This window comes from Balaenoptera acutorostrata, chromosome 4, assembly GCF_949987535.1.
Source record: "Balaenoptera acutorostrata chromosome 4, mBalAcu1.1, whole genome shotgun sequence".
Lineage (NCBI taxonomy): Eukaryota > Metazoa > Chordata > Mammalia > Artiodactyla > Balaenopteridae > Balaenoptera > Balaenoptera acutorostrata.
Genome location: NC_080067.1, coordinates 81,208,461 through 81,232,735, shown reverse-complemented (window position 1 = coordinate 81,232,735; position 24,275 = coordinate 81,208,461). Strand labels below are relative to the sequence as shown.

The 24,275-nt window shown below is 41.6% G+C and overlaps 1 protein-coding gene across 1 annotated transcript in view; it reads left to right on the top strand.

Moving 5' to 3' along the window:
* KALRN (kalirin RhoGEF kinase) overlaps positions 1–24,275 on the top strand; it is a 605,233-nt gene that overhangs the window by 346,657 nt on the left and 234,301 nt on the right. Inside the window, exons 18-21 of the mRNA XM_057544931.1 lie at positions 4,974–5,156; positions 6,744–6,862; positions 9,666–9,732; positions 10,324–10,433. Coding sequence (XP_057400914.1) covers positions 4,974–5,156; positions 6,744–6,862; positions 9,666–9,732; positions 10,324–10,433 — 479 coding nt within the window. The remainder of the gene's footprint in view (positions 1–4,973; positions 5,157–6,743; positions 6,863–9,665; positions 9,733–10,323; positions 10,434–24,275) is intronic.

The following is a 24,275-nucleotide window of genomic DNA, read 5'->3' as shown; positions in this document are numbered from 1 at the left end:
TTTCTTCTAATAGCAAAACTCTTTAGATTCTTCTGTTTTCCATTTTTTACAATTCAGTAGTTTTTCGTACATTCACAAGGTTGTGCAGCCGTCGCCACTATCTAGTTCCGGAATATATCATCCCTCCCCAAAATAAACCCCGTACACATCAGCAGTCACTCCCCTTTTCCCCTCCCCTCAGCCCCTGGCAACCACTAATCTACTTTCTATCTCTATGAGTTTGCCTGTTCTGGACACTTCATGTAAACGGAATCATGGAATCATATAATATGTGGTCTTTTATGTCTGGCTTCTTTCACTTAGAGTGTTTTCAAGATTCATCCATGTTGTAGCAGTACTTCATCGGTACTTCATTCCTTTCTGTGACTGGATAACACTCCACTGTATGGATAAACCACATTTTGTTATACATTCATCAGTTGATGGACATTTGGATTGTTTCCAGTTTTGGGCTACTGTGAATAATGTTGCTGTGAACATTTGTGTACAAGTTTTGGTGTGAACATATGTTTTCAGTTCTCTTAGGTATATACCTGAGAGTGGAATGGCTGGGTCAGGTGGTGACTCTATATTTAACTTTTTGAGGAAATGCCAAACTGTTTCCCAAAGCGCATACACCATTTTCCATTTCCACCGGCGGTGTATATGAGTTCTGACTTCTCTACATCCTCTCCAACACTGGTTATCGTCTGTCTTTTTTATATAACCATGCTAGCGGGTGTGAAGTGGTATCTCATTATGGTTTTTATTTACATTTATCAATGAGTAATGATGTTGAGAAAACGCTTTTCTAAACTGATAATTTTATCTCTGAAAGTAAAACAAGCTATGAGATAAACTAGATTCTTCTTAACAAAAGAGAATTAAGTGATAATGAAAGTGACTGGAGCTTTAGCTGAACTAAATTATGTCTTTGAATTCAGACAGCCAGGAAAGGGGACACTGGGCTTGTCAGAGAGGCGCTTTCTACGAGAAAAGTAGAATCTAAACAGTTCAGATAAAAGATGGGCATGTTTCTGTTTCTGAGACTCTTAAGAGGAATGAACATAGTTCACATGTGATAGACATTTTTGAAAGGTTTAGTTTTTCATATTTAACAACAAAATCTTTCTCCTGTGGGATGAATATGAAGATATATCTCAAGGAACGGTTTTCCCACTCAGGGAGCACAATAATTCCATACCCCCAAAGAATATATCAATAAGTACAAGGCAGATCAGCAATGAAAGGCCAATTGGATGCTTATAATTAGATTATGAGAATATATCAAGAAGGCTAAATTTTAAAGACTCGTCAGATTTTCATGAGATACCAAAAGGGCTTTTTACAAACTATATTCGGAGTAAGGTGCTCTGATTAGGGGAAGATGATATAATATTAACTGATCAAAAGAAGGAAGGAAGAGAAAAACTAAGAAAAATAGAACTACTGAACCCCTATTTTTAACCTCTGTCTTTTCCAGCAGATAACATAGAATTGAAAATGAAAGGGCAAAATATACACTAGGGAACACAAGAATCCCAAGATAAGTGAGATGTGCTCTAAATTTCCAGGCCCAAGTGAATTATATTCCCCAAAAGCTCCCTTTGTCCACAAGATCATGTCCATACTCCTGAACCTAACATGCAAGCACCTCTACAATCTGACCCCCACTTTATCAGTCTGTATAAGTTACTCTTCTTGGTGGCAAGATTTGAGTTTCAAGCTGGCTTAAGTTTAGAAGGGGAAAAGATTTTGTATGGCTGTATGTGGAAATAAAGAAGACAGAAGCTGTGCGGCTGGACCTCGAAGGAGCCCAGGAAAAGCTGAATGACTCAGCCCAATGGGAAGAACAAGACACGTGGCATAGTCTCACCTCTGGAGATGAAAACTGGGATGTCACCCGAGACCAGGGCAGTTCCAGCAGCCATGTTTCCGGGTCAGCTTATCTCAGGAGATCAGGCATACATGACTACCACCACTGTGGTTCAGCTTCCCTTCTCTCCTCTGCTATTTGCTTTCACTTCTGCTCTGCAACCAGCCACCCAGTTCCCTGTCTGTACAGTTCACGTCCCCAGAAAAACCACCTTGATTGACCCAGCATGTTGCCCCTGTCCCTGTTTAGTCAGAGCTTCTAGGCCAGGACACCTTGGAAGTCACTGGCTGCATACTGATGGGCTGCCCTCCTGGGGCAAGTTTCACCTCTGATCTCATCAGCGGTAGCCAGGCATGGGGCGGGTCGCGCTCTGCCACCATAGTCACCCACGTATAAGAAGTCACTTCAGACTGCTCTCAGTAGGGGCCATGGGCATGGTTGGGGTCAAATCTTTTCATCTAATTCTTCCCAGTGTAAACCTTCAACTCTTGCTGGTCTAATTTTACTCACCTCCAAGCACAATAATTACACACTCATCCATTTACTCAACATTATTATTATTATGGTATACATCGTAGACATTGGAGCTACAAATGAATAAGATCACACTCATCTCTTAGAAGCGCATGGTCTAATGAAGGAGACATAAATAACTCAGCGTGATACACGCTGAAGTAGCAGCATGTGTGTGGTACTGTGGGAACACTGGGAAGGGCATCTCCCACTCGGCTTGTGGGGAGGAGGAGAGGTGAGGGAGGGCCATTGAGGTGAAAGCAGGGGTGAGGAGGAGCCACTCATCACATTGTGGGGGGCAGGTGAGGTTTATTTAACATGGCTGGAATTTCGGGGCCACGGAGAGCAGTGGAGACGGTCACGTGGGCAGGTGAGGCCACGTGGGGAAGAGCTTGTCTGCGCTGCCAGTTTCACTGTCTGTCTGCTCCCCCTGGGTCCCACACATACCTGGAATGCTCTTGCTCCCAAGCCACTATCCCTGTTGACTCTGAATCAGTTTTGATGTTTTAGGATATCATTTCCTCTGATAGGAAATTATAGGGCTGCTCTGGTAGGACTGCTGCTACCAATTGGCTATAAACCCCCATCTCGTGCTCAAGTCTCCTTACCAAGAGCAGAGAATAAATACGTGTTTCCAAGATTGTATATGAAGATGGATTTCTTAATTATAGCTACAAAAATTAATCACTGTTTTAAGTAAATGACAAACCTAAGAAAAATTGTTTCCCGGGTTAGAGAGGAAGCCCTAAATGCAAGAAATAGAAGTCCTTGGAATACCAGGTATCTTGTATTAACCGAGTCCCAGCGCCATTATTCTTTGCCTTTTCGTTGCTAAGGAGGTGTTTCTCCTATCCTCATATCCACCTTCTTTCCTTCACACCAAAGCTCTTCTGGCCCCTTATCTCCCAGCCCTGGGGACCAGCCCACTGTGCTGAGGTAGGAGAGGCTCGAAGGTGTTGAGTGAGTTGCTGGAGGGCGGGAGCCCTGGCCGTGAGGAACCAAGTCCTCTCTGCTTGCCTCTCCGGCCAGAAGCTTCCCTCTGGCAGTTCTTGAGAGGGTCAGTCTCTCATGGGAGGGGCTGTGGGTGAGCCTGGAGAGGCAAGGGTGAGGGTGGTGGCATAAAGAAAGAAAGGCTCTTCTGTCTGTTCCGCGCTTGCTCCAGTGATTTTCTGTCTCAGTTTCCCTCAATTACCCGGATCGTAGCATGATCCAAACCTTGTACCTACTTTCCCCCAGTCCAAAAGATAAAAGGTTACTTCTCAGAATATTATGTAAATATTCTTCCCTTTCTCTTAAAATCTATCAGGTTTTCCTGATAGATGTTAGAGTTTCAAAACCCAAACTGAGGATAAAAGGTGAGCAAGCGTTTGCTTGTTTGAATAGCCCTTCCGTTTCCATATCTTACCCAGCACAGGTCCTGCCTCCCCCATGACACCTTTTCTGCCCCTGCCAGCCCACCTTCATATTTTTCCTGTTTTAAAATTCCTGCAGTGTTAACTATACATATTTCTTATTTTGACATTCAATTACATAATGCCCTGAGTTATTGAACTACTCTGTGTGAAAATCTTGTCCCTCTAGGGATATAAACAGTCTGGTGGAAATCTCTTTTTCTTCTTTTGTTTACCCCCCAGGTCTTTCCCCACAGCCCTCTGCACAGTGGTGTCAACAGAGTAGATGTTGAACACACTCTTGTTAGAAATGAAATTGACCCACGTCAGGGCTCCACCTCACTTAGCCCTGTGATGGACACTAGCTTCGTTCACTCTTCTCCTCTCTCTCTCTCTCTCTCTCTCTCTCTCTCTCTCTCTCTCTCTTTCTCTCTTTCTCTCTCTCTCTCTCTCTCTCTCTCTCTCTCTCTCTCTCTCTCTCTCTCTCTCTCTCACTCAAGGAAACTAAAAACAAGATCCTGGTGGTGAAGGGACAGAGTTTACTCTTAAATCTGCTGGTTAGATTTCTGTAGATCCTGGCTGTGCCAACTCACCTGACGTTTAGAAAGCCTTCTTCAGGCCAGTAGAGTAAAGGGAGAGAACTAGAAACTATGGACCAGAGGCAAACGGCTCTATCACTTACAGGTTGTATGAACTTGGACAAGCCCTAAGCCTCTCTAAGCCTCAGCCTTTTCAATCTGTGTTTCAAAGAGACCCATACCGCCTCCCTCCACCTGCCTCCTAGGGATGCTTTAAGACTCAAACGAGTCTCAGATGTAACATGAACATACTCTGTAAACTGATAAAGTGCTATATTAATGAAAGAGATTCTTACATCAATAATCATACTGGCTAACATTTATTGCTTACTGAGTTCTTACTGTGAACACTGTGTTCCAGACACATCCTACGTTGTCAACTCATGTAATGCTCACAACAACCCTACAATATAGATACTATTATGATCCCTATTTTGCAGATGAAGGAACTGAGGCACAGAGGGTTTCAGTAGTTTGCTCAAGCCCTCCCAGCCAGTAAGTGACAGCACTGGGATATAAACGGAGGCAGTCTGGCTCTGGGGTATCTATGGCTTCTGTGAAGAAGGAAAGAGGGCTGGAGTGAAGGGCCATGATAGTAAAGGTAAGCTAGTAACTTACGACCATCTTTTGGGGCAGCAAACAAAGGAGAAGGTGAAACTCCTGATTCAGCTGGCCGATAGCTTTGTGGAAAAAGGCCACATTCATGCCACAGAGATCAGGAAATGGGTGACCACGGTGGACAAGCATTACAGAGAATTCTCCTTGAGGATGGGAAAGTACCGGTACTCTCTGGAGAAAGCCCTTGGAGTCAACACAGAGGTAGGTGTGGGGTTGCCCAGCTGGGACATCCTCCTTTCTTACCTCCGTCAGTACTGCTGTTCATTGCCGTGGAGGGAAGCTGGGTTTGCAGAGGAATCTTCCTGAGCTGTTGACCCCTAGAGCACTTGCCTTGTGTTGTCTTTCTCTTGGAGGGACTGGATCTTGCTGAGCCATTGGCTTCCAGCTCCCCATGACTGGTGCTATATACAGTGCAAAATTGGCTGGCCATGGGTAGGGCCTGTGGCTACAGAACAGAGTTTTTCTGTGTGTAGAGTTAACTGTTGACTTTGAGGATTAAACCCTTTATCTTGGCTTCATCAGTACTGTCTTCCACCCAATTATGTTAATCAGCAAATGATTAGAGTCCTCAGTATGTATAATAGTGCTCTTTCAAGAATAAGGTATGCAATTTGTATAAAGTCTATTTGACATTTCAACTGAAAAGAAGTACTATTTGCCAGGAAGCAAAGGAAGACTGACTTTTAATCTCTTCTTTATAATAGGGGTCATTAACCTCTGAATTAAGAGCTAAATACAGACTGGCAATTTAATCCTAGGATTTCTAATTCTTAAATCTTTAAATAGGCTCATACTCTGAAACAGAGCAGACTAGAGAATAAAGTGGTCAAACCACAAAGATTGGGGGAATTAACATCTCCCCCAGGCTTTAACCTGTGAGATTTTTTTCCTAGAGGTTTTTTTCTATATAAATACCAAACAGTGGTTGAAATAAGCATGGATGGGCAATTAGAAAATTCAGTAATTGTTCTATCATTTAGCTTTCTATTTCCAAGGGAAGTTGCTTGTTTAAATAAAAATATTTACTTTTATTATTTTCCCTTGACAAATGAAAGTTTTATATCTTTTTTTTTTTTTTTAATTATTTATTTATTTATTTATGGCTGTGCTGGGTCTTCGCTTCTCTGCGAGGGCTTTCTCTAGTTGTGGCAAGCGGGGGCCACTCCTCATCGCGGTGCGCGGGCCTCTCACTATCGCGGCCTCTCACTATTGCGGCCTCTCTTGTTGCGGAGCACAGGCTCCAGACGCGCAGGCTCAGCAATTGTGGCTCACGGGCCCAGTCGCTCCGCGACATGTGGGATCCTCCCAGACCAGGGCTTGAACCCGTGTCCCTTGCATTGGCAGGCAGATTCTCAACCACTGCGCCACCAGGGAAGCCCTATATCTTTTTACATTTCTGTTTCACATCTGTTATAATGGTTAATCATCAGTCTTGGACCTGTGTGTGTGTGTGTGTGTGTGTGTGTGTGTGTGTGTGTGTAGATCTAATCAGGCCCAACGTCCTTGAGGAAATATGACACTAATTATCAAGTGTGTACATTCTTTTTCTTTGTTGTGGATATTATCCCTGAGCATTTGACCTGAACATTTTATACTTTTCTTATTTGAAAAAAAAAATTATCCCATGAAGAAGAGTGCTTGTGGGTAGCAGTTGGTGGGATTCCCCATCTTCTCATCCTTCTCCGTTATATCTTTCTCTGTTCTTCCCTTCCCCCACCTCCACCAACTCTGGTGAGTTGCTTTCCCAAAACATCTCCAAGGTGACCTCTGCGATCTCTCTGTGTGTAGGATAACAAGGACCTAGAGCTGGATATCATCCCAGCAAGCCTTTCAGATCGTGAGGTCAAGCTCCGGGACGCCAACCATGAGGTCAATGAAGAGAAGCGGAAATCAGCCCGGAAGAAAGAGTATGTGGGGGGTTGGGCGTGAGACGGTTCCACCAACTGGCAGGCTCCTCATGGCTATGCTTGGTTTTCACTGCCACCCGTCCCTTTAGACAGCTTGCTGTGTCCCCATGACCACCTACAGAGGTTGGAATGGGCAGACATAATGCTTCCACCCACATTTCACACTAACCAAGAACTTTAGGGCATTGGACAGAAGAAACAATGAACCATGTCAACCTTACAAACCGTGTCTTGATCACTCTGCTTTCTTTATATCAGTGTTACAAAGCTACACATAGCCAGAGATATGCAAGGGCTTTATGAAGAGTATTTTGACATTCCTTTTGGGTAATGCTGGAAAAAAAATGGTGTGTTCTAAGATTAAGAAGGCCTCTGTAGTTGATTTTATCAAAATAAAGTAGGACTATAGGTCCCTTGGAACTGAAGAAACTCAAGCTGGTCTGTGAAGTCAGAGCATATGTTCCATCTGGGCTGCTGTAAGAAAGTATGACGAATCAAGTGCTTTAAACAACAGAAATGTATTGTCTCACAGTTCTGGAGGCTGGAAGTCTGAAATCAAGTTGTTGGCTGGGTTGATTCCTTCTGAGGGCTGGGAGGGAAGGCTCTGCTCCAGGCCTTTCTCCCTGCCTTACAGATGGCCATCTTCATGTTCACATGACGTCCTCCCTTAATACAGGCCTGTGTCAACTTCCCCCCATTTTAAGGATACCAGTCATTTTGGAGTGGGGGCCCACCCTACTCCAGTATGACCTCATCTTAAATTGCATCTGCAATGACTCTGTTTCTAAATAAGGTCACATTGTGAGGTACTGGGGGTTGGGACCCAACATATACATTTTGGGGGAGACACAATTCAACCCATAGCAGAGAGGGAAATGAGGAGACAACACGTGGCCAGATCTTCCTGCTGGGCTGTCTCTGAGACACCAAATAGCCAGAGGATGGTAAAGGGTGGGTGGAAAGTAAAACAAAATGGGGTAGAGGGTAGTGGAGCTAAATTATGAAGAAAAACAGGAAAAACTGCAGGAAGCAGATGGAGAAAAAGGGAGAAGGTAGAGGCATGCCAGAACCCAAGGCAGTAAAATCAAAGACAATTTTTCAAAGCAAGTGGGATTACGTTCCTTCTGATCTTCCTTCTTTCCTTGTTTACCAAGCACTTACAGTGTACTAGGAACTTTGCTTATAGGATCTTGTTTAATCCTTGCAGCAGCCCTGTGTGATCAGCTGTTTTATACGTAAGGAGTCTGAGGCTTGGAAAAGCAAGTCCTGCCTCTAGGAAATGACAGTCATAATTCAATTCCTGGTTGTCTGACTTCAAAGCTCATGGACTTTCCACTCTACCAATAGAGCAAGACTAGCAAGAGAGTGGCTCATTAACTCCTGCAAAAGGCAATTTTCTAAATCAATAATTTAATAGAAAGGCCACTGCTAGAACAAAGTTTTGCTTTAAGGAAAATCCCACCAAGATAAAGGTTCAGGAAAAGATGCTGCTCATTTTAATATTTCTTCTGAAATCTCCAACAGGGGACACTCGGGATAATCTTTCTCAAAATTTTTATGTGATGGAACACCTTGTAAATAGGGATTCTCATTATGAAGTTCCATGAAAAAATGACATGGAAAATCTAAGATAAATATATAAAAATATATTTTGTGCTAAACTAGATATTATTGCATATCACATGCCAGCTAGGAAGCACCATTTCTAAAACAAATTTGTCAAAGAAAGAAAGTGACGTAGGTACACTACAGTGAAGCCACGCATCATGAGTTGAACACCCGCACAGGTACATTGTGTTGTTTAGGGGTCCAAGGAGGAAGGAGCCTTCCCCTTGCATATGTGTAGCACAGCTTCTCTTTTTGGGAGACTGAAGAGTAGTCACTTAATATCATTAGCTTGTGCTGTACTTGGGATCACATGCTCAGCCTCATGCACATCAGTTTGTGATGTAAAATAACCCCATTAGAAGCCAGAGGTCAGCACACTATGGCCTACAAGCCACAACTGGTCCACCACCTGTTTTATATAGTCTGTAAGCTAAAAATTATTTTTTATATTTTTAAATGGTTGAGAACTATCAAAACAAGACGAATATTTTGTGACGTGAAAATTAGATGAAATTCTTTTCTGTTCATAAATAGTTTTATTGGAACACAGCCGGACTTACTTTTTTAACATATTGTGTGTGGCTTCTTTCACACACAACAGCAAAGCTGAGTGGTTGTGACAGAGACTGAATGGCCCACAAGTAGTTATTCTCTGGCTCTTTACAGAAAAAGTTTGCTAACCCCCAGTCTCAGCGGTGGTGTCTTGGGCATCTGTTTCTAGCTTTTAAACCTGGTTTAACCTGTGGGACTGTGAACTGTTTTGGTGTAAGTCAGCAGTTCTACTCAGCAGGAATCATCATTCTGGGAGCTACAGTAAGAGAAACATAGGAAGCTGAGTTGGTGTCTAGTTGGTGAGAATGAGTGTGAGTGGCACTACAAGCTTATGTGCACACACACACACATAGATGTGCAACTGAGAGCACACACATATCAGCACAGAATCAAAACATGGTAGAACTGGGGGGGGGGGCGGGGAAGGGGAAGAGAGTATGGAACTAGCCGAGCACAAACATGCTGAAGGGACACAGAGCAGATGTTCAGAGTGAGAGGGACTCAGAGGGAGAGATGCATACTGGTAAAGTAGAGAAATAGGACATTCAAGAATGTCATAAATGCTGGGGTGGGGGCAGTGAAGTTTGAAGGAAGTGAGGTATTACATCTCTAACCAACTAAAAGCCCATTCGCTTCCTTCTAGATTCATTATGGCGGAACTGCTTCAGACAGAGAAGGCTTATGTGAGGGACTTACACGAGTGCTTGGAGGTAAGTCTTGCGGTCATCAGTTCTCAGCTGTATTAGAAACCGACATCCTTGCCACATCAAGTCCTGGAGAGGAGCTCAGTACTCTGTCTTCTCCCAGAGCTTGAAGAATAAAAAACCAACCAGAGGACATCTTTCTCCCAGAGTCAATAATAATTGCATGGGAGTTTAAAGTGCTTTGGAAAGAAACTTTTCTCAGACTGGAACTAGGCCCAGCAAAAAAAAAAAAAAAAGCATATAACACACTTGAATTCAAAATAAAATCTATGACACAGTCAATGAACTTAAGTTGAGTCTAAAAATCTGCATCCTCCCCCCCGCACACAGTCAAACTCAAACACATTTAATAAATTAGAAGACTGTGGAGTTTGTGTTCTTGCTAAAGTCTGGGATGTGAATTTCCCTAGCAACAGTTCACAATAATGGAACATTCAGGTTTTCTTTCTTTCCATTCTGCTTATTTACCATCTCACTTTTTAGGCTCTACATGCATTCCCAGTCTGAGCCTTACCCCACAGGTTTGAAGCCCTGTTTGTTTTGTGTGTATTTCACGTGGCAGTGCTTGCCAGTGACGGAACTGTTGCTGTCTTACAGACCTACCTGTGGGAAATGACCAGTGGTGTGGAGGAGATCCCCCCTGGGATCCTTAATAAGGAGCATATCATCTTTGGCAACATCCAGGAGATCTACGATTTTCATAACAAGTAGGTTGGCGGAGCGTTTCAGTGGAGCACACTCAGGGCCATAAATACCCAACAGAAGGGCTTTCCCAACAAGTGGACCAAAGCTGAGTGGGAAATCTTGCCTGGTAAAGTATCGCCCATTAAATTTTCTAAGTCAGTGGCTGTCAGACTTCTTTCTCACTCACGCTTCTTTCTCTGCAATGGTCCAGAATTCCTAGTGGAGGGTGAAATCAAGTATTCAGCAGTGTCTCTCCCCAGTGTCCTGAGGGACCTACCTGCCAACGTCTTCAGACCCAATCAGAATGATAGCCAGGTCTTGAGGAAGTAAAAGTAGCTTCTGCTCATTAAAACTGTGGGGAATCCTGACATTAGAATTCATCTGAGGCTGACCGTCCTACTCTGTGGGCCTTAGGTTTCAAATTCCACTGAAGTTTTCTTTCAACCTAAATACTCCCTCCATCCTTAACTACCTCATCTTCCCCACCCTCAACCAAAACAACAACAGATAGATAGATAGATAGATAGATAGATAGATAGATAGATAGATAATCAAACTAACTATCTAATGGAACATATTTCTTGACAGCTTATAGGGGAGAACATCAATCAGCCCTCTATGTTTTGTCGAAATCAGTAGAATCATAGAGCCCTAAAACCTCACAATTCATTTTTTCCAGCTCCCAACTTGATTTAAATCTCTTTCCCACAGCATACTAAACATGTTCCATCATTAACAGAGGGTCAGCAAGAACATTGGTTGATAAGTTACATAACCAGGTTATGGAAAGAATTCAGTTTCCAAAGTACAAATAGAGGAAACCTCAAGACACGAGAAATAATGTTGACATACAGTCCTAGCGCTCTCTCAGGACCCTGTTGCAGAGAAGGGTTGAGGTAGAGATTCAGTGTTGTAGGATACAGTCTGGAGGAAGTCCTAGGGTCAGGCTAGTCAAGGCTTTGACTGAATTAAACAGTCATGCTAAAGATGAAACTGCCGGCTCGGAGAGGTCCTGGGGAGGCAGTGGGCACCGGTATAGCAGCCCCCCTGAGGCAAGACTCTAAAACAGCACCGCGCCATCAAGCTCTGTGCAGTGATGGAAATGTTCCGTGTCTGTGCTGTCCAATACAGTAGCCACTGGTCATGTGGGCCTAGTGAACACTTGAAATGTGACTATTGTTACTGAAAACTGCATTTTCAACTTTGTTTAATAAATATAGGTGGCAAGTGGCTACCATACTGCACAGCCCAGCCCTAGAAAATGAGACCTCAGTGTGGCCCTTTGCTAAGAATGACTAAGAGGTAAGAGTTGGGCATAAAAGGATCGTGAGTTCTGAAAGGTCTAAAGAAGGGGTGGAGAGTCACTCCTCTCTTGTCCTCTCCTGATAATTAATCCCCTGTAATGTCATCAAATGGCATTAGTTTAAGGAGAATGTAAAATATGTAGCTCCCCTGTCAGATTATGAAAGCAGTAAGCTCTAGGGTGAAATTACTTTCTGGAGTACTTGATAAAAGTTCCCAGTCTTTTTTTTTTAATCCAAATTTTAACACTCTCTATATGGTTTGTCTGGAAATCTCCAGACATAGAAATATTCTCTCCTCATGTCTATTTAATAAGATCCCAATAAGACCATCTTGACCATTGACCCCAAATTCCATCATCTGAACTCAGCTGAGTATTATCCCATCTCCCCAGGATATCTGGGAAGACATCGGCCTGGAAAGCAGTAAGTCATGGTACTTTTCTTTTCTGATTTATGATCTCTGGGATTTAATCAAAAGTCTCACTTTCCTCATATTCCTACCAAATTGACAAGGTATAGAAATCTAGAGATCAATACATGTACTTCCTGTGAGCCTTGTTTATGCCAAATCAATGTATAAGGGGAAAGACTCTTCATTTCAAAATTGACCAATTCTAACAAAATATCTAGCATAACCACGCCTTTTTCTGGTTTAATGGTATCACTCCAGTAAATCATGGCAAACAGTTTGGTAGTCTTTTAAATAGCTAGAAATCTACCTACCAGTTACAAAATGTAGTTCTAAGAAACCCATAAAATAAAAAAGTCAAGTTAAACCTTATGGAATGTTGCATTCTGTAGAGAGGAGTTAATTCAGTGATCAAGAGCACAGCTACCCAGCAAATGTTACCTATGTATAACATTAGAGAAACAGGAAGAAAATAAAAACCAGCCTCTGAGCAACCCAAAGAGATATCCTAAGGATAAAGTTTTTATCTTTCTGTAGGAACTCCTTTCTATCCTCCCTAAAAGCCTCTTTACTTCTTGGTTAGATTGTTTCCAAGACCATAGCAATTTAGAAGCAGCAAATAAGAATTAAGAACTTGAGCAAGTAGCTTGATACCAGTACCTGACAGGAAAGAAAGAAAAACTGCCCCCCCCCAAAAAAAGGCCAAAGAACCCAAAAAAATCATAGTGGTCAAGGGCTATTCTATATTGGTGCACATGATCCTATGTCCCAATATAGAGCCCAACACAGCCATATATTACAATATAGCATACTAATATATTAGTAATAATCCTGAATCATTGGTATATTCTGCATGAGAAAGCAAGGAACTTGTAATGTGTTTAGAAAGCTATCCACCAAAAAATATGTTTTAAATAATCCACAATTTAAGAGAACATGCAAGAAAATCAAGCTGTATATTAATTCCCTATAGGATCTGGAGAACTAAGGCTTTACTCTGTTCATAATTTATGCTGTCTACTTGTGCCATACAAATTTTGATTAATGTAGAAAGCGTAACACCTCTAAAACCTCTAATAAGTGAGATAAAATGGCAATTAAGCCAACTTTGAAAATGCAGAAACTGTGAACTCCGTAAGAGACCATGTCTTTCACTGCATAACCCCAATGCCTGGCACACAGTAAACTTTAAGTAAATATTTGTTGGATGGATGAATGGATGGATGGGTTTAAAATAGAATTACAATTTGCAGACTTATGGCTAATGCCATTCAAGTCATAATTCCGTCTTTTGTTTATGAAAACCTCAAGACATGGAAAACCATTATTTTTCCCCATCACTATCAGAACCTTCTAGACAAGCAAAACATTTTCATGTCTAAATGAAGGAGTTTCCTGGGTACTTCTTAATGGGAAGACCAGACAGTGGTCCAAACACTTGTTTGCTCTTCAGGAATACTTTCCTGAAATGGTCACTTTTTAACCTGAAAATATCAAAAGGTTCTTTTTAACACCAGTTGCTGGCATCTTTTCAAATTTATAATTAAGTGCTCACAGAGAAGCAGCCTCTTCTGATTTCTAGTGCATAGCTCAGGTTATCTGCCTGTACTCCAGAGAGAGAGTGAAGGAAAGAGGAAGGGAGGGAGGAAGATTGGGAGACAGAGAGATTGAGAGGCAGAGGGATTGAGACTGACACTGCCTGCACAACCAAATTAGCTGAGTCACTAGGAAATTAGTACCTACACCAAGGGTGACTATGTTAAATATCTCAGCTAGTTAGTATTGATCCTTTTAAATGGTGTTGCTTTGAAAAATGACAATCAAGAGTAGTTGTATGGGGCTTCCCTGGTGGCGCAGTGGTTGAGAATCTGCCTGCCAATGCAGGGGACACGGGTTCGAGCCCTGGTCTGGGAAGATCCCACATGCCGCAGAGCAACTAGGCCCGTGAGCCACAACTGCTGAGCCTGTGCGTCTGGAGCCTGTGCTCCGCAACAAGAGAGGCCGCGATGGTGAGAGGCCCGCGCACCGCGATGAAGAGTGGCCCCCGCTTGCCACAACTAGAGAAAGCCCTCGCACAGAAACGAAGACCCAACACAGCCATAAATAAATAAATAATTAATTAATTAATTAAAAACTTAAAAAAAAAAAAAAAAAAGAGTAGTTGTATGTATGTGATCTTTCTCTAGGACCTTTGTCTCTATAGGTGTTGAATGGAGAAATACCCAAGTACCAAAATTTCTATAAAGAAGAACAATTCACTATGTAGAAATTTAATACCTACAAATAGTGAGTTTAACACAAATTGGAGGCTTAAGTGGAATGATACTTAGGTTTTACCCTCCACTCTCCCTATTTTCGTACTATATCTCTTTATTATAGAGCTAAATGTAAAGATCATGAAACTTATCTACTCAAAACCTAGATGCATTTCTATTGCATTTTGCTAAGCATTCCGGGAGCGCTCAGATAAGCTAGTACGTGCCATAAATAGGTCCCCCAAACGGTAGTGAGTTTGCTGATGCTGCCTCCCCACTTTGGCCTGCAGCTCATGATGTGGGAAAATCATTTATTTTCAGTTTGCCTCGTATTAGATTTTCAGCTCTGATAAGGACAGCTGTTTGTTTAAAATGCTCATCGCCTTTGGTTAAATCTGAACTTTACTTTTTCCTTTTCAGTTTTTGGGGGTATGGCCATATGTGAGTCTGGGCAATAACATTTGTGTAAAATCTCTGCTGTCAGGGATCAGAAGGTCTTCCTGACCATCCAGTACAACCATCTCCATTTACGGATAAGGACACTGAGACCCAGAGAGGGGCCAGTGACTTTCCCAATATGTGATCTCTCCCCCTTGAAAGATTAGGTGTAGATTCCAGGGGCTGGGTTTCCCACGGCAGTGCTCTCTCCCCCCTTCCCTACTCCATAGACCACCAGCTGGCACTGCCAAATCTGGTGTGTTTGATTCATATCTCACCAGCTTCCATGTGCATCCTCAAATTTGAGGAACACTTCAACCCATTTCTTCCATAGGTGTGTCATCCAGGTCACACACCCTTACAATAATGACCTGAAATAAGTCAGTGTTCAGCAAGGGTTGGAAAGACAAGTAGGGGACCAACAACCAGGGCTGGATAACCCTTCTGCAAACTCCCTCCTCCAGGTCTGCCCAGAAGCTATTAGATTTGGACTTGGCCACCACCCACTGCCCTACCAGCCTAGTATTCCCCGGCCCGAGGCTGAGGGCCAGGGCCAGGGCTAAGTGGGACTGAGCTGGGACACTGGCCAGGCCCAGGGCAGCCTTCCAGGGCACCAGGTAGCCAGGGTCAGTCGGGAGCAGAGGGTGGTGTGTAGCAGGGCAGGAGAAGGCAAGGTGGGGAGGAATGACGGGAGATGCCGGTGAACCACCGAACCAGGCCCACACTTCCATGATCTCCCAGGAGTTCCACCCTGGGGTCAGCCCCGCACTGGTTTGGAGATGGAGTTGGTACCCAGTGAGGAATCTAACCAAGGCTCTGCCCTCTGAGTTCTGGGAATCATTGAGGTACTGGTGATAAGGGTGGAGGTGAGCACAAGTGCAGATCAAAGGAGCAAAGAAAATAGTCTCTGTTGGAGTAACAGGAAGGCTTCCCAGAAGAGGGGCATTTGAGATGGAATTTAAATAACCAGTGGGATTTGTACAGCCAGGCACGGCTCCATTGATGATGGAGGAGAGTTTGAACACAGGCCCTTTCAGGGAGGAGAGTGGTGAAGTCTAGGAGGGAGGCCGAGAGGCAATGGGAGGCGTTTGGGAGTGAGTCTGAATCCTGGGTCAAGGATGGGGGAGGTCTGGCCGTCACACTCCCACTTAGACTGTCTTGTCATGTCTGTGTCTGTGAGATTGAGGCTCAGGAGGGGAGAGGTGGTGGATGGAGACGGTATGAGTCAGAAATGGTGGTGTAGGAGAGCACGAAGGAAGGCAGGAGAGAGAGTGAGTGGGAAAGTGGGGTAAAATACCTGGATAGAGGAGAAGTGAGAACAGTGGATAACAAGGGGAAAGAAGAGATGGGGAGAAGGAGAGAGGAAGGAAGAGGGGAAAGGGGGACACTACTAGAGGGAGATGGTAGATCAGTAGAGAGGGAGAAAGGGGGAGGGTTGAGGGTGAGAGGGAGGGAGAGAGATGGATAAAGACCTAGGAGCATCAGCAAAGTGCTTTTCAAATATTTTTGATCATGAACCAAAGAAAAATAATATATCATGTCCTGATATGCATATGCTTATACATTATATATAAGAGGAAAATTAAGTCCTCCAAAATAACACCCTCACTATGTGTGATGCACTCTGATATTTTGGATTAGGTTCCATTCTCCTTCCTTTTTAATGCTGGTTTCCACCCACTAAATTGATTTTACAACCCCTTGGAACACAGAGGGTAGATCTGTAGCTACAAGGTGGGGAGCTGGCTCCACCAAGTGGTGAGAAAAGGGATGTGCAGGTCACAGCCCCTTCTGGAGGCCACATTGCCAGGCTGCAGCTGCCTTCTCCTCCATTGCCTCTCCTACTCCTTCCCACACACACACCCCTTGCTTCAAAATACGTGTATTCTGTGCTTTCTGTGCTTTTTTCACACTGCAAGAAAATCTCGTTCTATTCTACTCCCTTGTTTTATAGAAACTGGAGCTTACAAAAGTTCGTGACCTGCACAAACCAATTAGTAACACAGCCAAAGAATCCAAGTCTTCATAACTCCCTGTTAAGTCACACTGTCATTTTCTTAATATTCAAATGCCAAGCGAAGAGGAAGGGGAAGACTTGTGATTTTTCTTGGGCCCTAAACCCATACTCTAAGGGATAACTGAGGCCTTACCCATCAGAAGGGCCCTAAAAAACATTTAGCTGTGATTTTGTTGCTACTGTTTGTTTTTTCAGTAAGCCATCGACATTGGTGCTGGTTATAGATATTGGGGAGTACCCAAAGCAAGACAAAGTCTAAACATTTATTTGGGGGTGTTCAAGTCATGTTCATTTCACTTGTACACACTAACTGCTTAGCGTCCGTGCCTAGTTGCTACACAGGCTATCAATGGCTATGAATAACATTAAATGTGAGATTGTTTATATTTTACTTTAACATTAAACTTATATTTATGCAATACTTTTGATTCATCTGATCACACAAGTTAAACAAACTTAGGAAATATTAGCAAAACATATTCAACAGGTAGCAGTGCAGCGAGGTAAACTGCTGCTTGAGGTTGGAGGTGAGGGTGGGACATATGCTGAGTAAGGGTCCAGCCCTGCACACTTTGCCCCTTCACCTCTAACCTAAGCTGAAGTTTCTGCTGTGAAATAAAGGGACAGAGCCCGCTGATTGTCATGGCTCAGCCCAGGTGATCAAACTGTGCTGATTAAACACTTTTGTGAACAATCTGGTACCTTCCCTGGAGTGCGCACAACTCTCCACTAGTTTAACAGCTGCTCCGTATGCTAACCAGCTGTCCTGGCCTGCAGTCCAGAGCCTCTTCCAAGATGGGCTCTGAATCTGTCTGGTCACTAATGGATCCCTTAGAAACGATCTCTAGCTCCACTTGTATGAAAGCATTGATACGGGGCAATGTCCTGGACTGCCTGCAAAGATGAGCCTGATGCCTTTCACCCCGGCTGCCTCCAGCTTTATTTGTTTGTCTCCTCCTCATTGTTCTTCTCCCCCCTGCCCCGTTACCACAGCACCGGCCCCCCCCTTCATTCCCCTTCTCACCAACAAGTGTGCATGCCCATGCATGAGAGCACGCATACACAAGGTCATCGCATATGCTCCCCTTTAAATGCAAGCTGCACCCTTGACGTAGAGGTCCTCTGTGAAGGACATACTTCTCCAGAAGCAGTAAGAATATAGGCCAAATTTACCTTTGGCGAGAATAACAAAATCAGAATGACTCAGGGTGCCTTTGGAATGGTGCTGTTTCCATAGTACTTAATGACAAAGCTCACAAAGCTTTTCTATCAATAAATGCTAGAGGTTTCATTTCCCAGGATCCTGTCCAAAGCCAGAGGGAAGCATTTTCCTCATAAAGTAACTGCATAATATATTGTATCATAATACTTTAATAGAGTAGTGACATTGCTTAGATCTTGACATTTTTTTATTGAAGTGTAGTTGCTGTATGCTATTATATAAGTTACAGGTGTACAATATAGTGATTCACAATTTTAAAGGTTATAGTTATTATAAAATATTGGCTATATCCCCCATGTTGTACAATACATTCTTTTTTTTAATTAATTAATTTATTTATTTGTTTTTGACTGTGTTGGGTCTTCATTTCTGTGCGAGGGCTTTCTCTAGTTGCGGCAAGAGGGGGCCACTCTTCATCGCGGTGCGCGGGCCTCTCACTATCACAGCCTCTCTTGTTGGGAGCTCAGGCTCCAGACACGCAGGCTCAGTAGTTGTGGCTCACGGGCCTAGTTGCTCCGCGGCATGTGGGATCTTCCCAGACCAGGGCTCGAACCCGTGTTTCCTGCATTGGCAGGCAGATTCTTAACCACTGCGCCACCAGGGAAGCCCTACAATACATTCTTGTAGCTTATTTTATACCTAATAGTTTGTATTTCTTAATCCCCTACCCTATATTGCCCCTCCCCCCTGCCCACTGGTAACCACTAGTTCATTCTCTTTATCTGTGAGTCTGCTTCTTTTTTGTTATATTCACTAGTTTGTTGTATTTTTAAAATTCCACATATAAGTGATATCATACAGTATTTGAATCTTGACATTTCTTTAAAAGTTTTATTCATTTCTGAAAGAACCCCAGACATTCACACAAACTCTTAAACTCCTTGCTTTGCTCGTTTTCCCATGATTTATTACATATAATTATTGAAATGGTGAGGACCAAGATGTTTCTATAGAACAGCTGAGGAGGAATATCCCATCATTTGTGAAGAGTGTTGTGACCTCTTGTGCTTTAATTTAAACTCATCACATCTATTTGAAGTAGGTGGAATGATACTGATCAGACGTACATAACCTGTCATCTTCATAAGCTTCAAGTTAAAAAGCAAAATAGAGTTTAATACTGCCACTTACTTTCAACAATTACATTGAGATGGTAGTGCATATCTTACTCAAAGTTATGAATTGATATGCCCAGCACAAAATAAATAGCTTTTAAAATTCTTAGCTTTTTTATTTAAAAATTAAATCTTATAGAGTTGACGTAGGATCTGCCAACTGGAAGCACACTGGAATAGGGCAGTTGCCTTCAAAAGCTGACCTATGGACTGGATGCATTAGAGTTACCCAGGGAGCTTTGCTAAACAGTACAGATGCTCAGATCCTAACCCAGAGGGCAGTGTACAGCCAGGTGTGATGACCACTAACTAAGGTTTTCCAAGAGTGTTCCTTTAGACAAAGTCCCCCCAGAAATGTTCCATCTGCAAAGAAGTTTGGGAAGCACTGCACACTATCAGATACTTCAGAGATTTATAATGTGCCTCATCATATTATAGGATTTTGGAAGTCCTGCCGTAAACAAACTAGTTTAGCCCAGCATTTCCCAAACTTACATGATCTGTGACCTTGAAATCCAATCTTTGCATAATACCCAATCAAGATTTTCCCAGGATATGGTTTAGGAGAAGGTAATCTACTATAGATTTTCCAACAGGGGTATGGTGGGGAGAGCTCTCTCGGGATAAGTCTACAGGAGTGGAGCTTATTAAGATTGGGAAGCACTGATCCTGAAGAACTAATGTTTATTTAGTGCCTGCTATATGCCAGGCAGTGGTTTGGGTTCTTTACCTACGTGGATTTATTAAATCCTCACATCTCCACGAGGTTATTTAAAGTTGAGAAAAATGAGACTTCCGAAGACCCCCTCACAACTGTGAGTAGGTGTGAACTCTGGCTCTTTGACTTGAGCTTGGCTGTGGGAGGGAAGGAAAGTGAGGCCTCGGGTCAATAGAAAGGTGAGCTAGCCGTGGCAGCTGCTGTTAAAACCTGCATTTTCCGAAAAGGCATTAATTGTAGCAATGATAGTCTATGTACTTAACTCATTTTAAAGTGCTTTCACTTCTTGAGACTTTTCAAGCAGAGCATCCTCCCATAGGTTTTTGATACCTGCTGTCACCAAAAGTCAGGGTATTGCTCTATTTAAATTACCAGGATTTTAAATAAAATTCCAGCACCATCTTCAGCATCTAGATCAATTATCAACTCTGTGGGTATAATTACCACTGTGCACTTAAAATTAACCTTAAGTGACCAGGCCACTGACCTTGGGTCATAAGTCAAGGAAGGAGGGACACTCTCCCTGAGTCGTCACAGAGTCCTTGCAACTTCTAAAGCAAGAATACAATTTTATATCTTATGTGGAATGTCATGATCCAGGCTGTTGTATCATTTATTTGATTGCCTTTAAAGGAGAAGGGCCTATATACCATGGGGGTCAGAGGGAGGGGATTGGAGTGAGATCCCGAGAGTGGGGAAGGGGAGATTTCCTACAGCCAAGAGCATTTATTGTAGGTGCCCGGGGCTCCAAATTCTCCTCTTTCTCTCTTCTTCCAAGTACTCTTTCCTCCTAGTCCTGCTTTCTTTAAAGCAGTTCATTTCCTTTCACCAGTCCGTGTCCTAGAATAGCTCATCAGAGTTTCTTCCCCCCGCTCGTCAAGCTGTTCCAGCTCCCCTCCCCCTCCCCCGGCCCTGTTCAGCCCATATGAGAAATGACCGTGTAAAGAATATCTCAACACCTGAAAAAACTACCTCTAAAGGTTTTGTACATTTTATTATTAGTGTTCTCATGGAAAAGAGCCACATAATAAATGTCTTTTAGAATTTAGTTCCAGAAATAAAAATTATATTAAAAGTAGATTAATATTTTAACATATTATGTTATATATATATAGGGTAATGAGCCAGATGGCTTCTCTTTGCTACAAAAAAAGATGTTTTCTTTTTGGCCTTGAAAAAAAGTTGATCCTCACTTACAGCATTATATAATTTTTTCCTATTTCTAATTTAGAAGTCATATTAAATACATGTGTGTCACCTGCAGTTCTTCTAAAAATAGCAATAAGTATGATACTTACTGATTTTTGAGCACTGCATATTTGCATTTTGTAAGCCCAAATTGCATTACAATCACTGCTGTTCCATGATTCAGATCAGGATACTCCAAAATTCGGGAGAAAGATGATTATCATCAAATGGGTATTGCTAGGAGTCTTCAAAAACTTTTAAGTGACTTTTTCTTATTACTGAAGTAATACCCATTTGTTGTAGAAAATTTAAATGGCAGGTGGACAAAAAATATCATCTATGATCCTATCAATCATTAGCATTTTGGCCTTCCAAATATGACTTGCCAAGCATTTTTTAATTGCACATATATATTTCTTTAAACCAAAACCAACATCTTTCTATGTCATTGAAGGGAGAACACAAATAACATATATATAGAATCCATAACCAATTGTAATTATAATTGTAAGATGCTGCCAGAATTCTTGGACAAGAGGACTCAAGTAGTGTAAGTCAAATCAATAAAATTTATTTGTTCCAATGGTAGAGGTAGGCAATGGAATCATTCAGACCTACTTTATATCTTTTAATTTAATTTTTGAATTAATTTTTAAAATCAAAATTAAATAGAAAAGTATAGATCGAGAAGACCCACCCACCACTATCTTCATTCACTCTGTTCCTTCACCTGGTTTCCTATGGTAATGACTTTTTTTTAATATATTTGTGTTGTTTCCAACCGACTTTTATTTCAGACAGTACTGTGGTGAATGCTCTTCTTTATATGTCATTTCACATGTGTGAAAGTCTGTTTGCTGTTCTTTTTTTTTTATTGAGGTATGGTTGATGTATAATATTATGTAACTTTCAGGTGTACAACATAGTGATTCACAATCTTTAAAGGTTATACTCCATTTATAGTTATTATAAAATATTGGCTGTATTCCCCATGTTGTACAGTATATCCTTGTAACTTATTTTTTTTTATATATAGTAGTTTGTACCTCTTAATCCCCTTTCCCTATCTTGCCTCTCCCCACTTTCCTTTGCCCACTGGTAACCACTAGCTTGTTCTCTATATCTGTGAGTCTGTTTCTTTTTTGTTATATTCACTAGTTTGTGGTGTTTTTTAGACTCCACATATAAGTGATATCATACAGTATTTGTCTTTCTCTGTCTGACTTACTTCACTTAGCATAATAACCTCCTAGTCAATCCATGTTGTTGCAAATGGCAAAATTTCATTCTTTTTATGGCTGAGTAATATTCCATTGTATATATACCACATCTTCTTTATCCATTCATCTCTTGGACACTTAGGTTGCTTCCATATCTTGGCAATTGTACATAATGCTGCTATGAACATTGGGGTGCATGTATCTTTTCAAATTAGAGTTTTCATTTTTTTCAGATATATACTCAGGAGTAGAATTGCTGGGTCATATGGTAGCTCTATTTTTAGTTTTTGGAGAACGCTCCATGCTGTTTTCCACAGTGGCTGCACCAATTTACATTCCTACCAACAGTGTAGGAGGGTTCCCTTTTCTCCCCACCCTCTCCAGCATTTGTTATTTGTGTTCTTTTTGGTGATAGCCATTCTGACCGGTGTGAGGTGATACTTCACTGTGGTTTTAATTTGCATTTCTCTGATGATTAATGATGTTGGGCATCTTTTCATGTGCCTGTTGGCCATCTGTATGTCTTCTTGGGAAAAACATCCATTCAGGTCTACTGCCCATTTTTAAATCATGTTGTTTGTTTTTTTGATGTTGAGTTGTATGAGCTATTTATATATGTTGGATATTAATCTGTAGTGGTTATATCATTTGCAAGTATTTTCTCCCATTCAGTAGGTTGTCTTTTCATTTTAGGTAATGACTTTCTTTTTAACCACTTTATTGAAGTACGGTTGATGTAAAAAGCTGTACGTATTTAATATCACAACCTGATGCGTTTGGGGACAACTCTACACCCATGAAACCATCACCACCATCAAGGCCATAGACATATTTATCACCTCCCAAAGTTTTCTCCCCTATTATTATTATATAAGAACACTTAACATAAGATCTACCCTCTTTGCAACTTTTAAGTATACAATACATTATTGTTAGCTATAAGTATTATGCTATATAGTAGATCTCCAGAACTTATATTGCATAACTGAAATTGTACACTTTGACCATTAGTTTCTTGGGTTGGAAATAAGAGTATATATTACTTACTTAGACAAAAGGCAGAATATTAGATATATTCTTCCACACCTTGCTTTTTTACTTAACAGCCTGCCCTGGAGATCTTCCATGTGAAAACCTAAAAAGCTTTGCCATTTTTTATAGCTATATAGTATATGGTTCTGTGGATGTACTATACTTTACTTTGTCATCTATAGACTATCTTTTGCTGTTATGAACAGTGCCACAGTGAATATGCATGTACATACTTCATGTTACACACATGTGACTACAACTATAGGACGTTTTCCAAAATTAAAATTGCAGAGGCAAAGATAAGTACATTTTTTATTTTGATAGATGTTATCAAATTGACCTATACAAAGATTATACCATCTTCCATCTCCATCAGAATGTTTCCCCACAGCCTCATATTATTTTTTATTTGAAAAACTTTGTGTGATTTTTAAAAAGCAAGTTCCATTCCAATGATTCTGGCTTATTTGAGCTTATATTCTCTGAGCTCAGACCAATTGTTTAATATATTAATTCAAAGTTCGTATAGTCAACTCTTTATTATTTATTAAGATAGAAGGGAGCCATGGCTCAGATATCCACAATGGCAGATAATTCACTAGTAATTCAATTCAGCTTTGAAATGTATTACGACTTTTTCCCCATTACAATTTCTTTCCTAACTATGTCAGCATTAGGAAATGTTAACTCAGTTTTTTAGCACAAACTGGGTACTGATGGAAGAAGAAAGTGAAAAATTGGAAGGAAGTCAGTGTAGGATTCAGAATTTTACCACCTATCTCTGGGATCGTAGATGATATTTATTTTGTTCTTTTGATAACTATATCTGTATTTTTTTTTTAAGAAATTCACGGTCTTTTATTTATTTATTTATTTATTTATTTATTTATTTATTTATTTATGACTGTGTTGAGTCTTCGTTTCTGTGCGAGGGCTTTCTCTAGTTG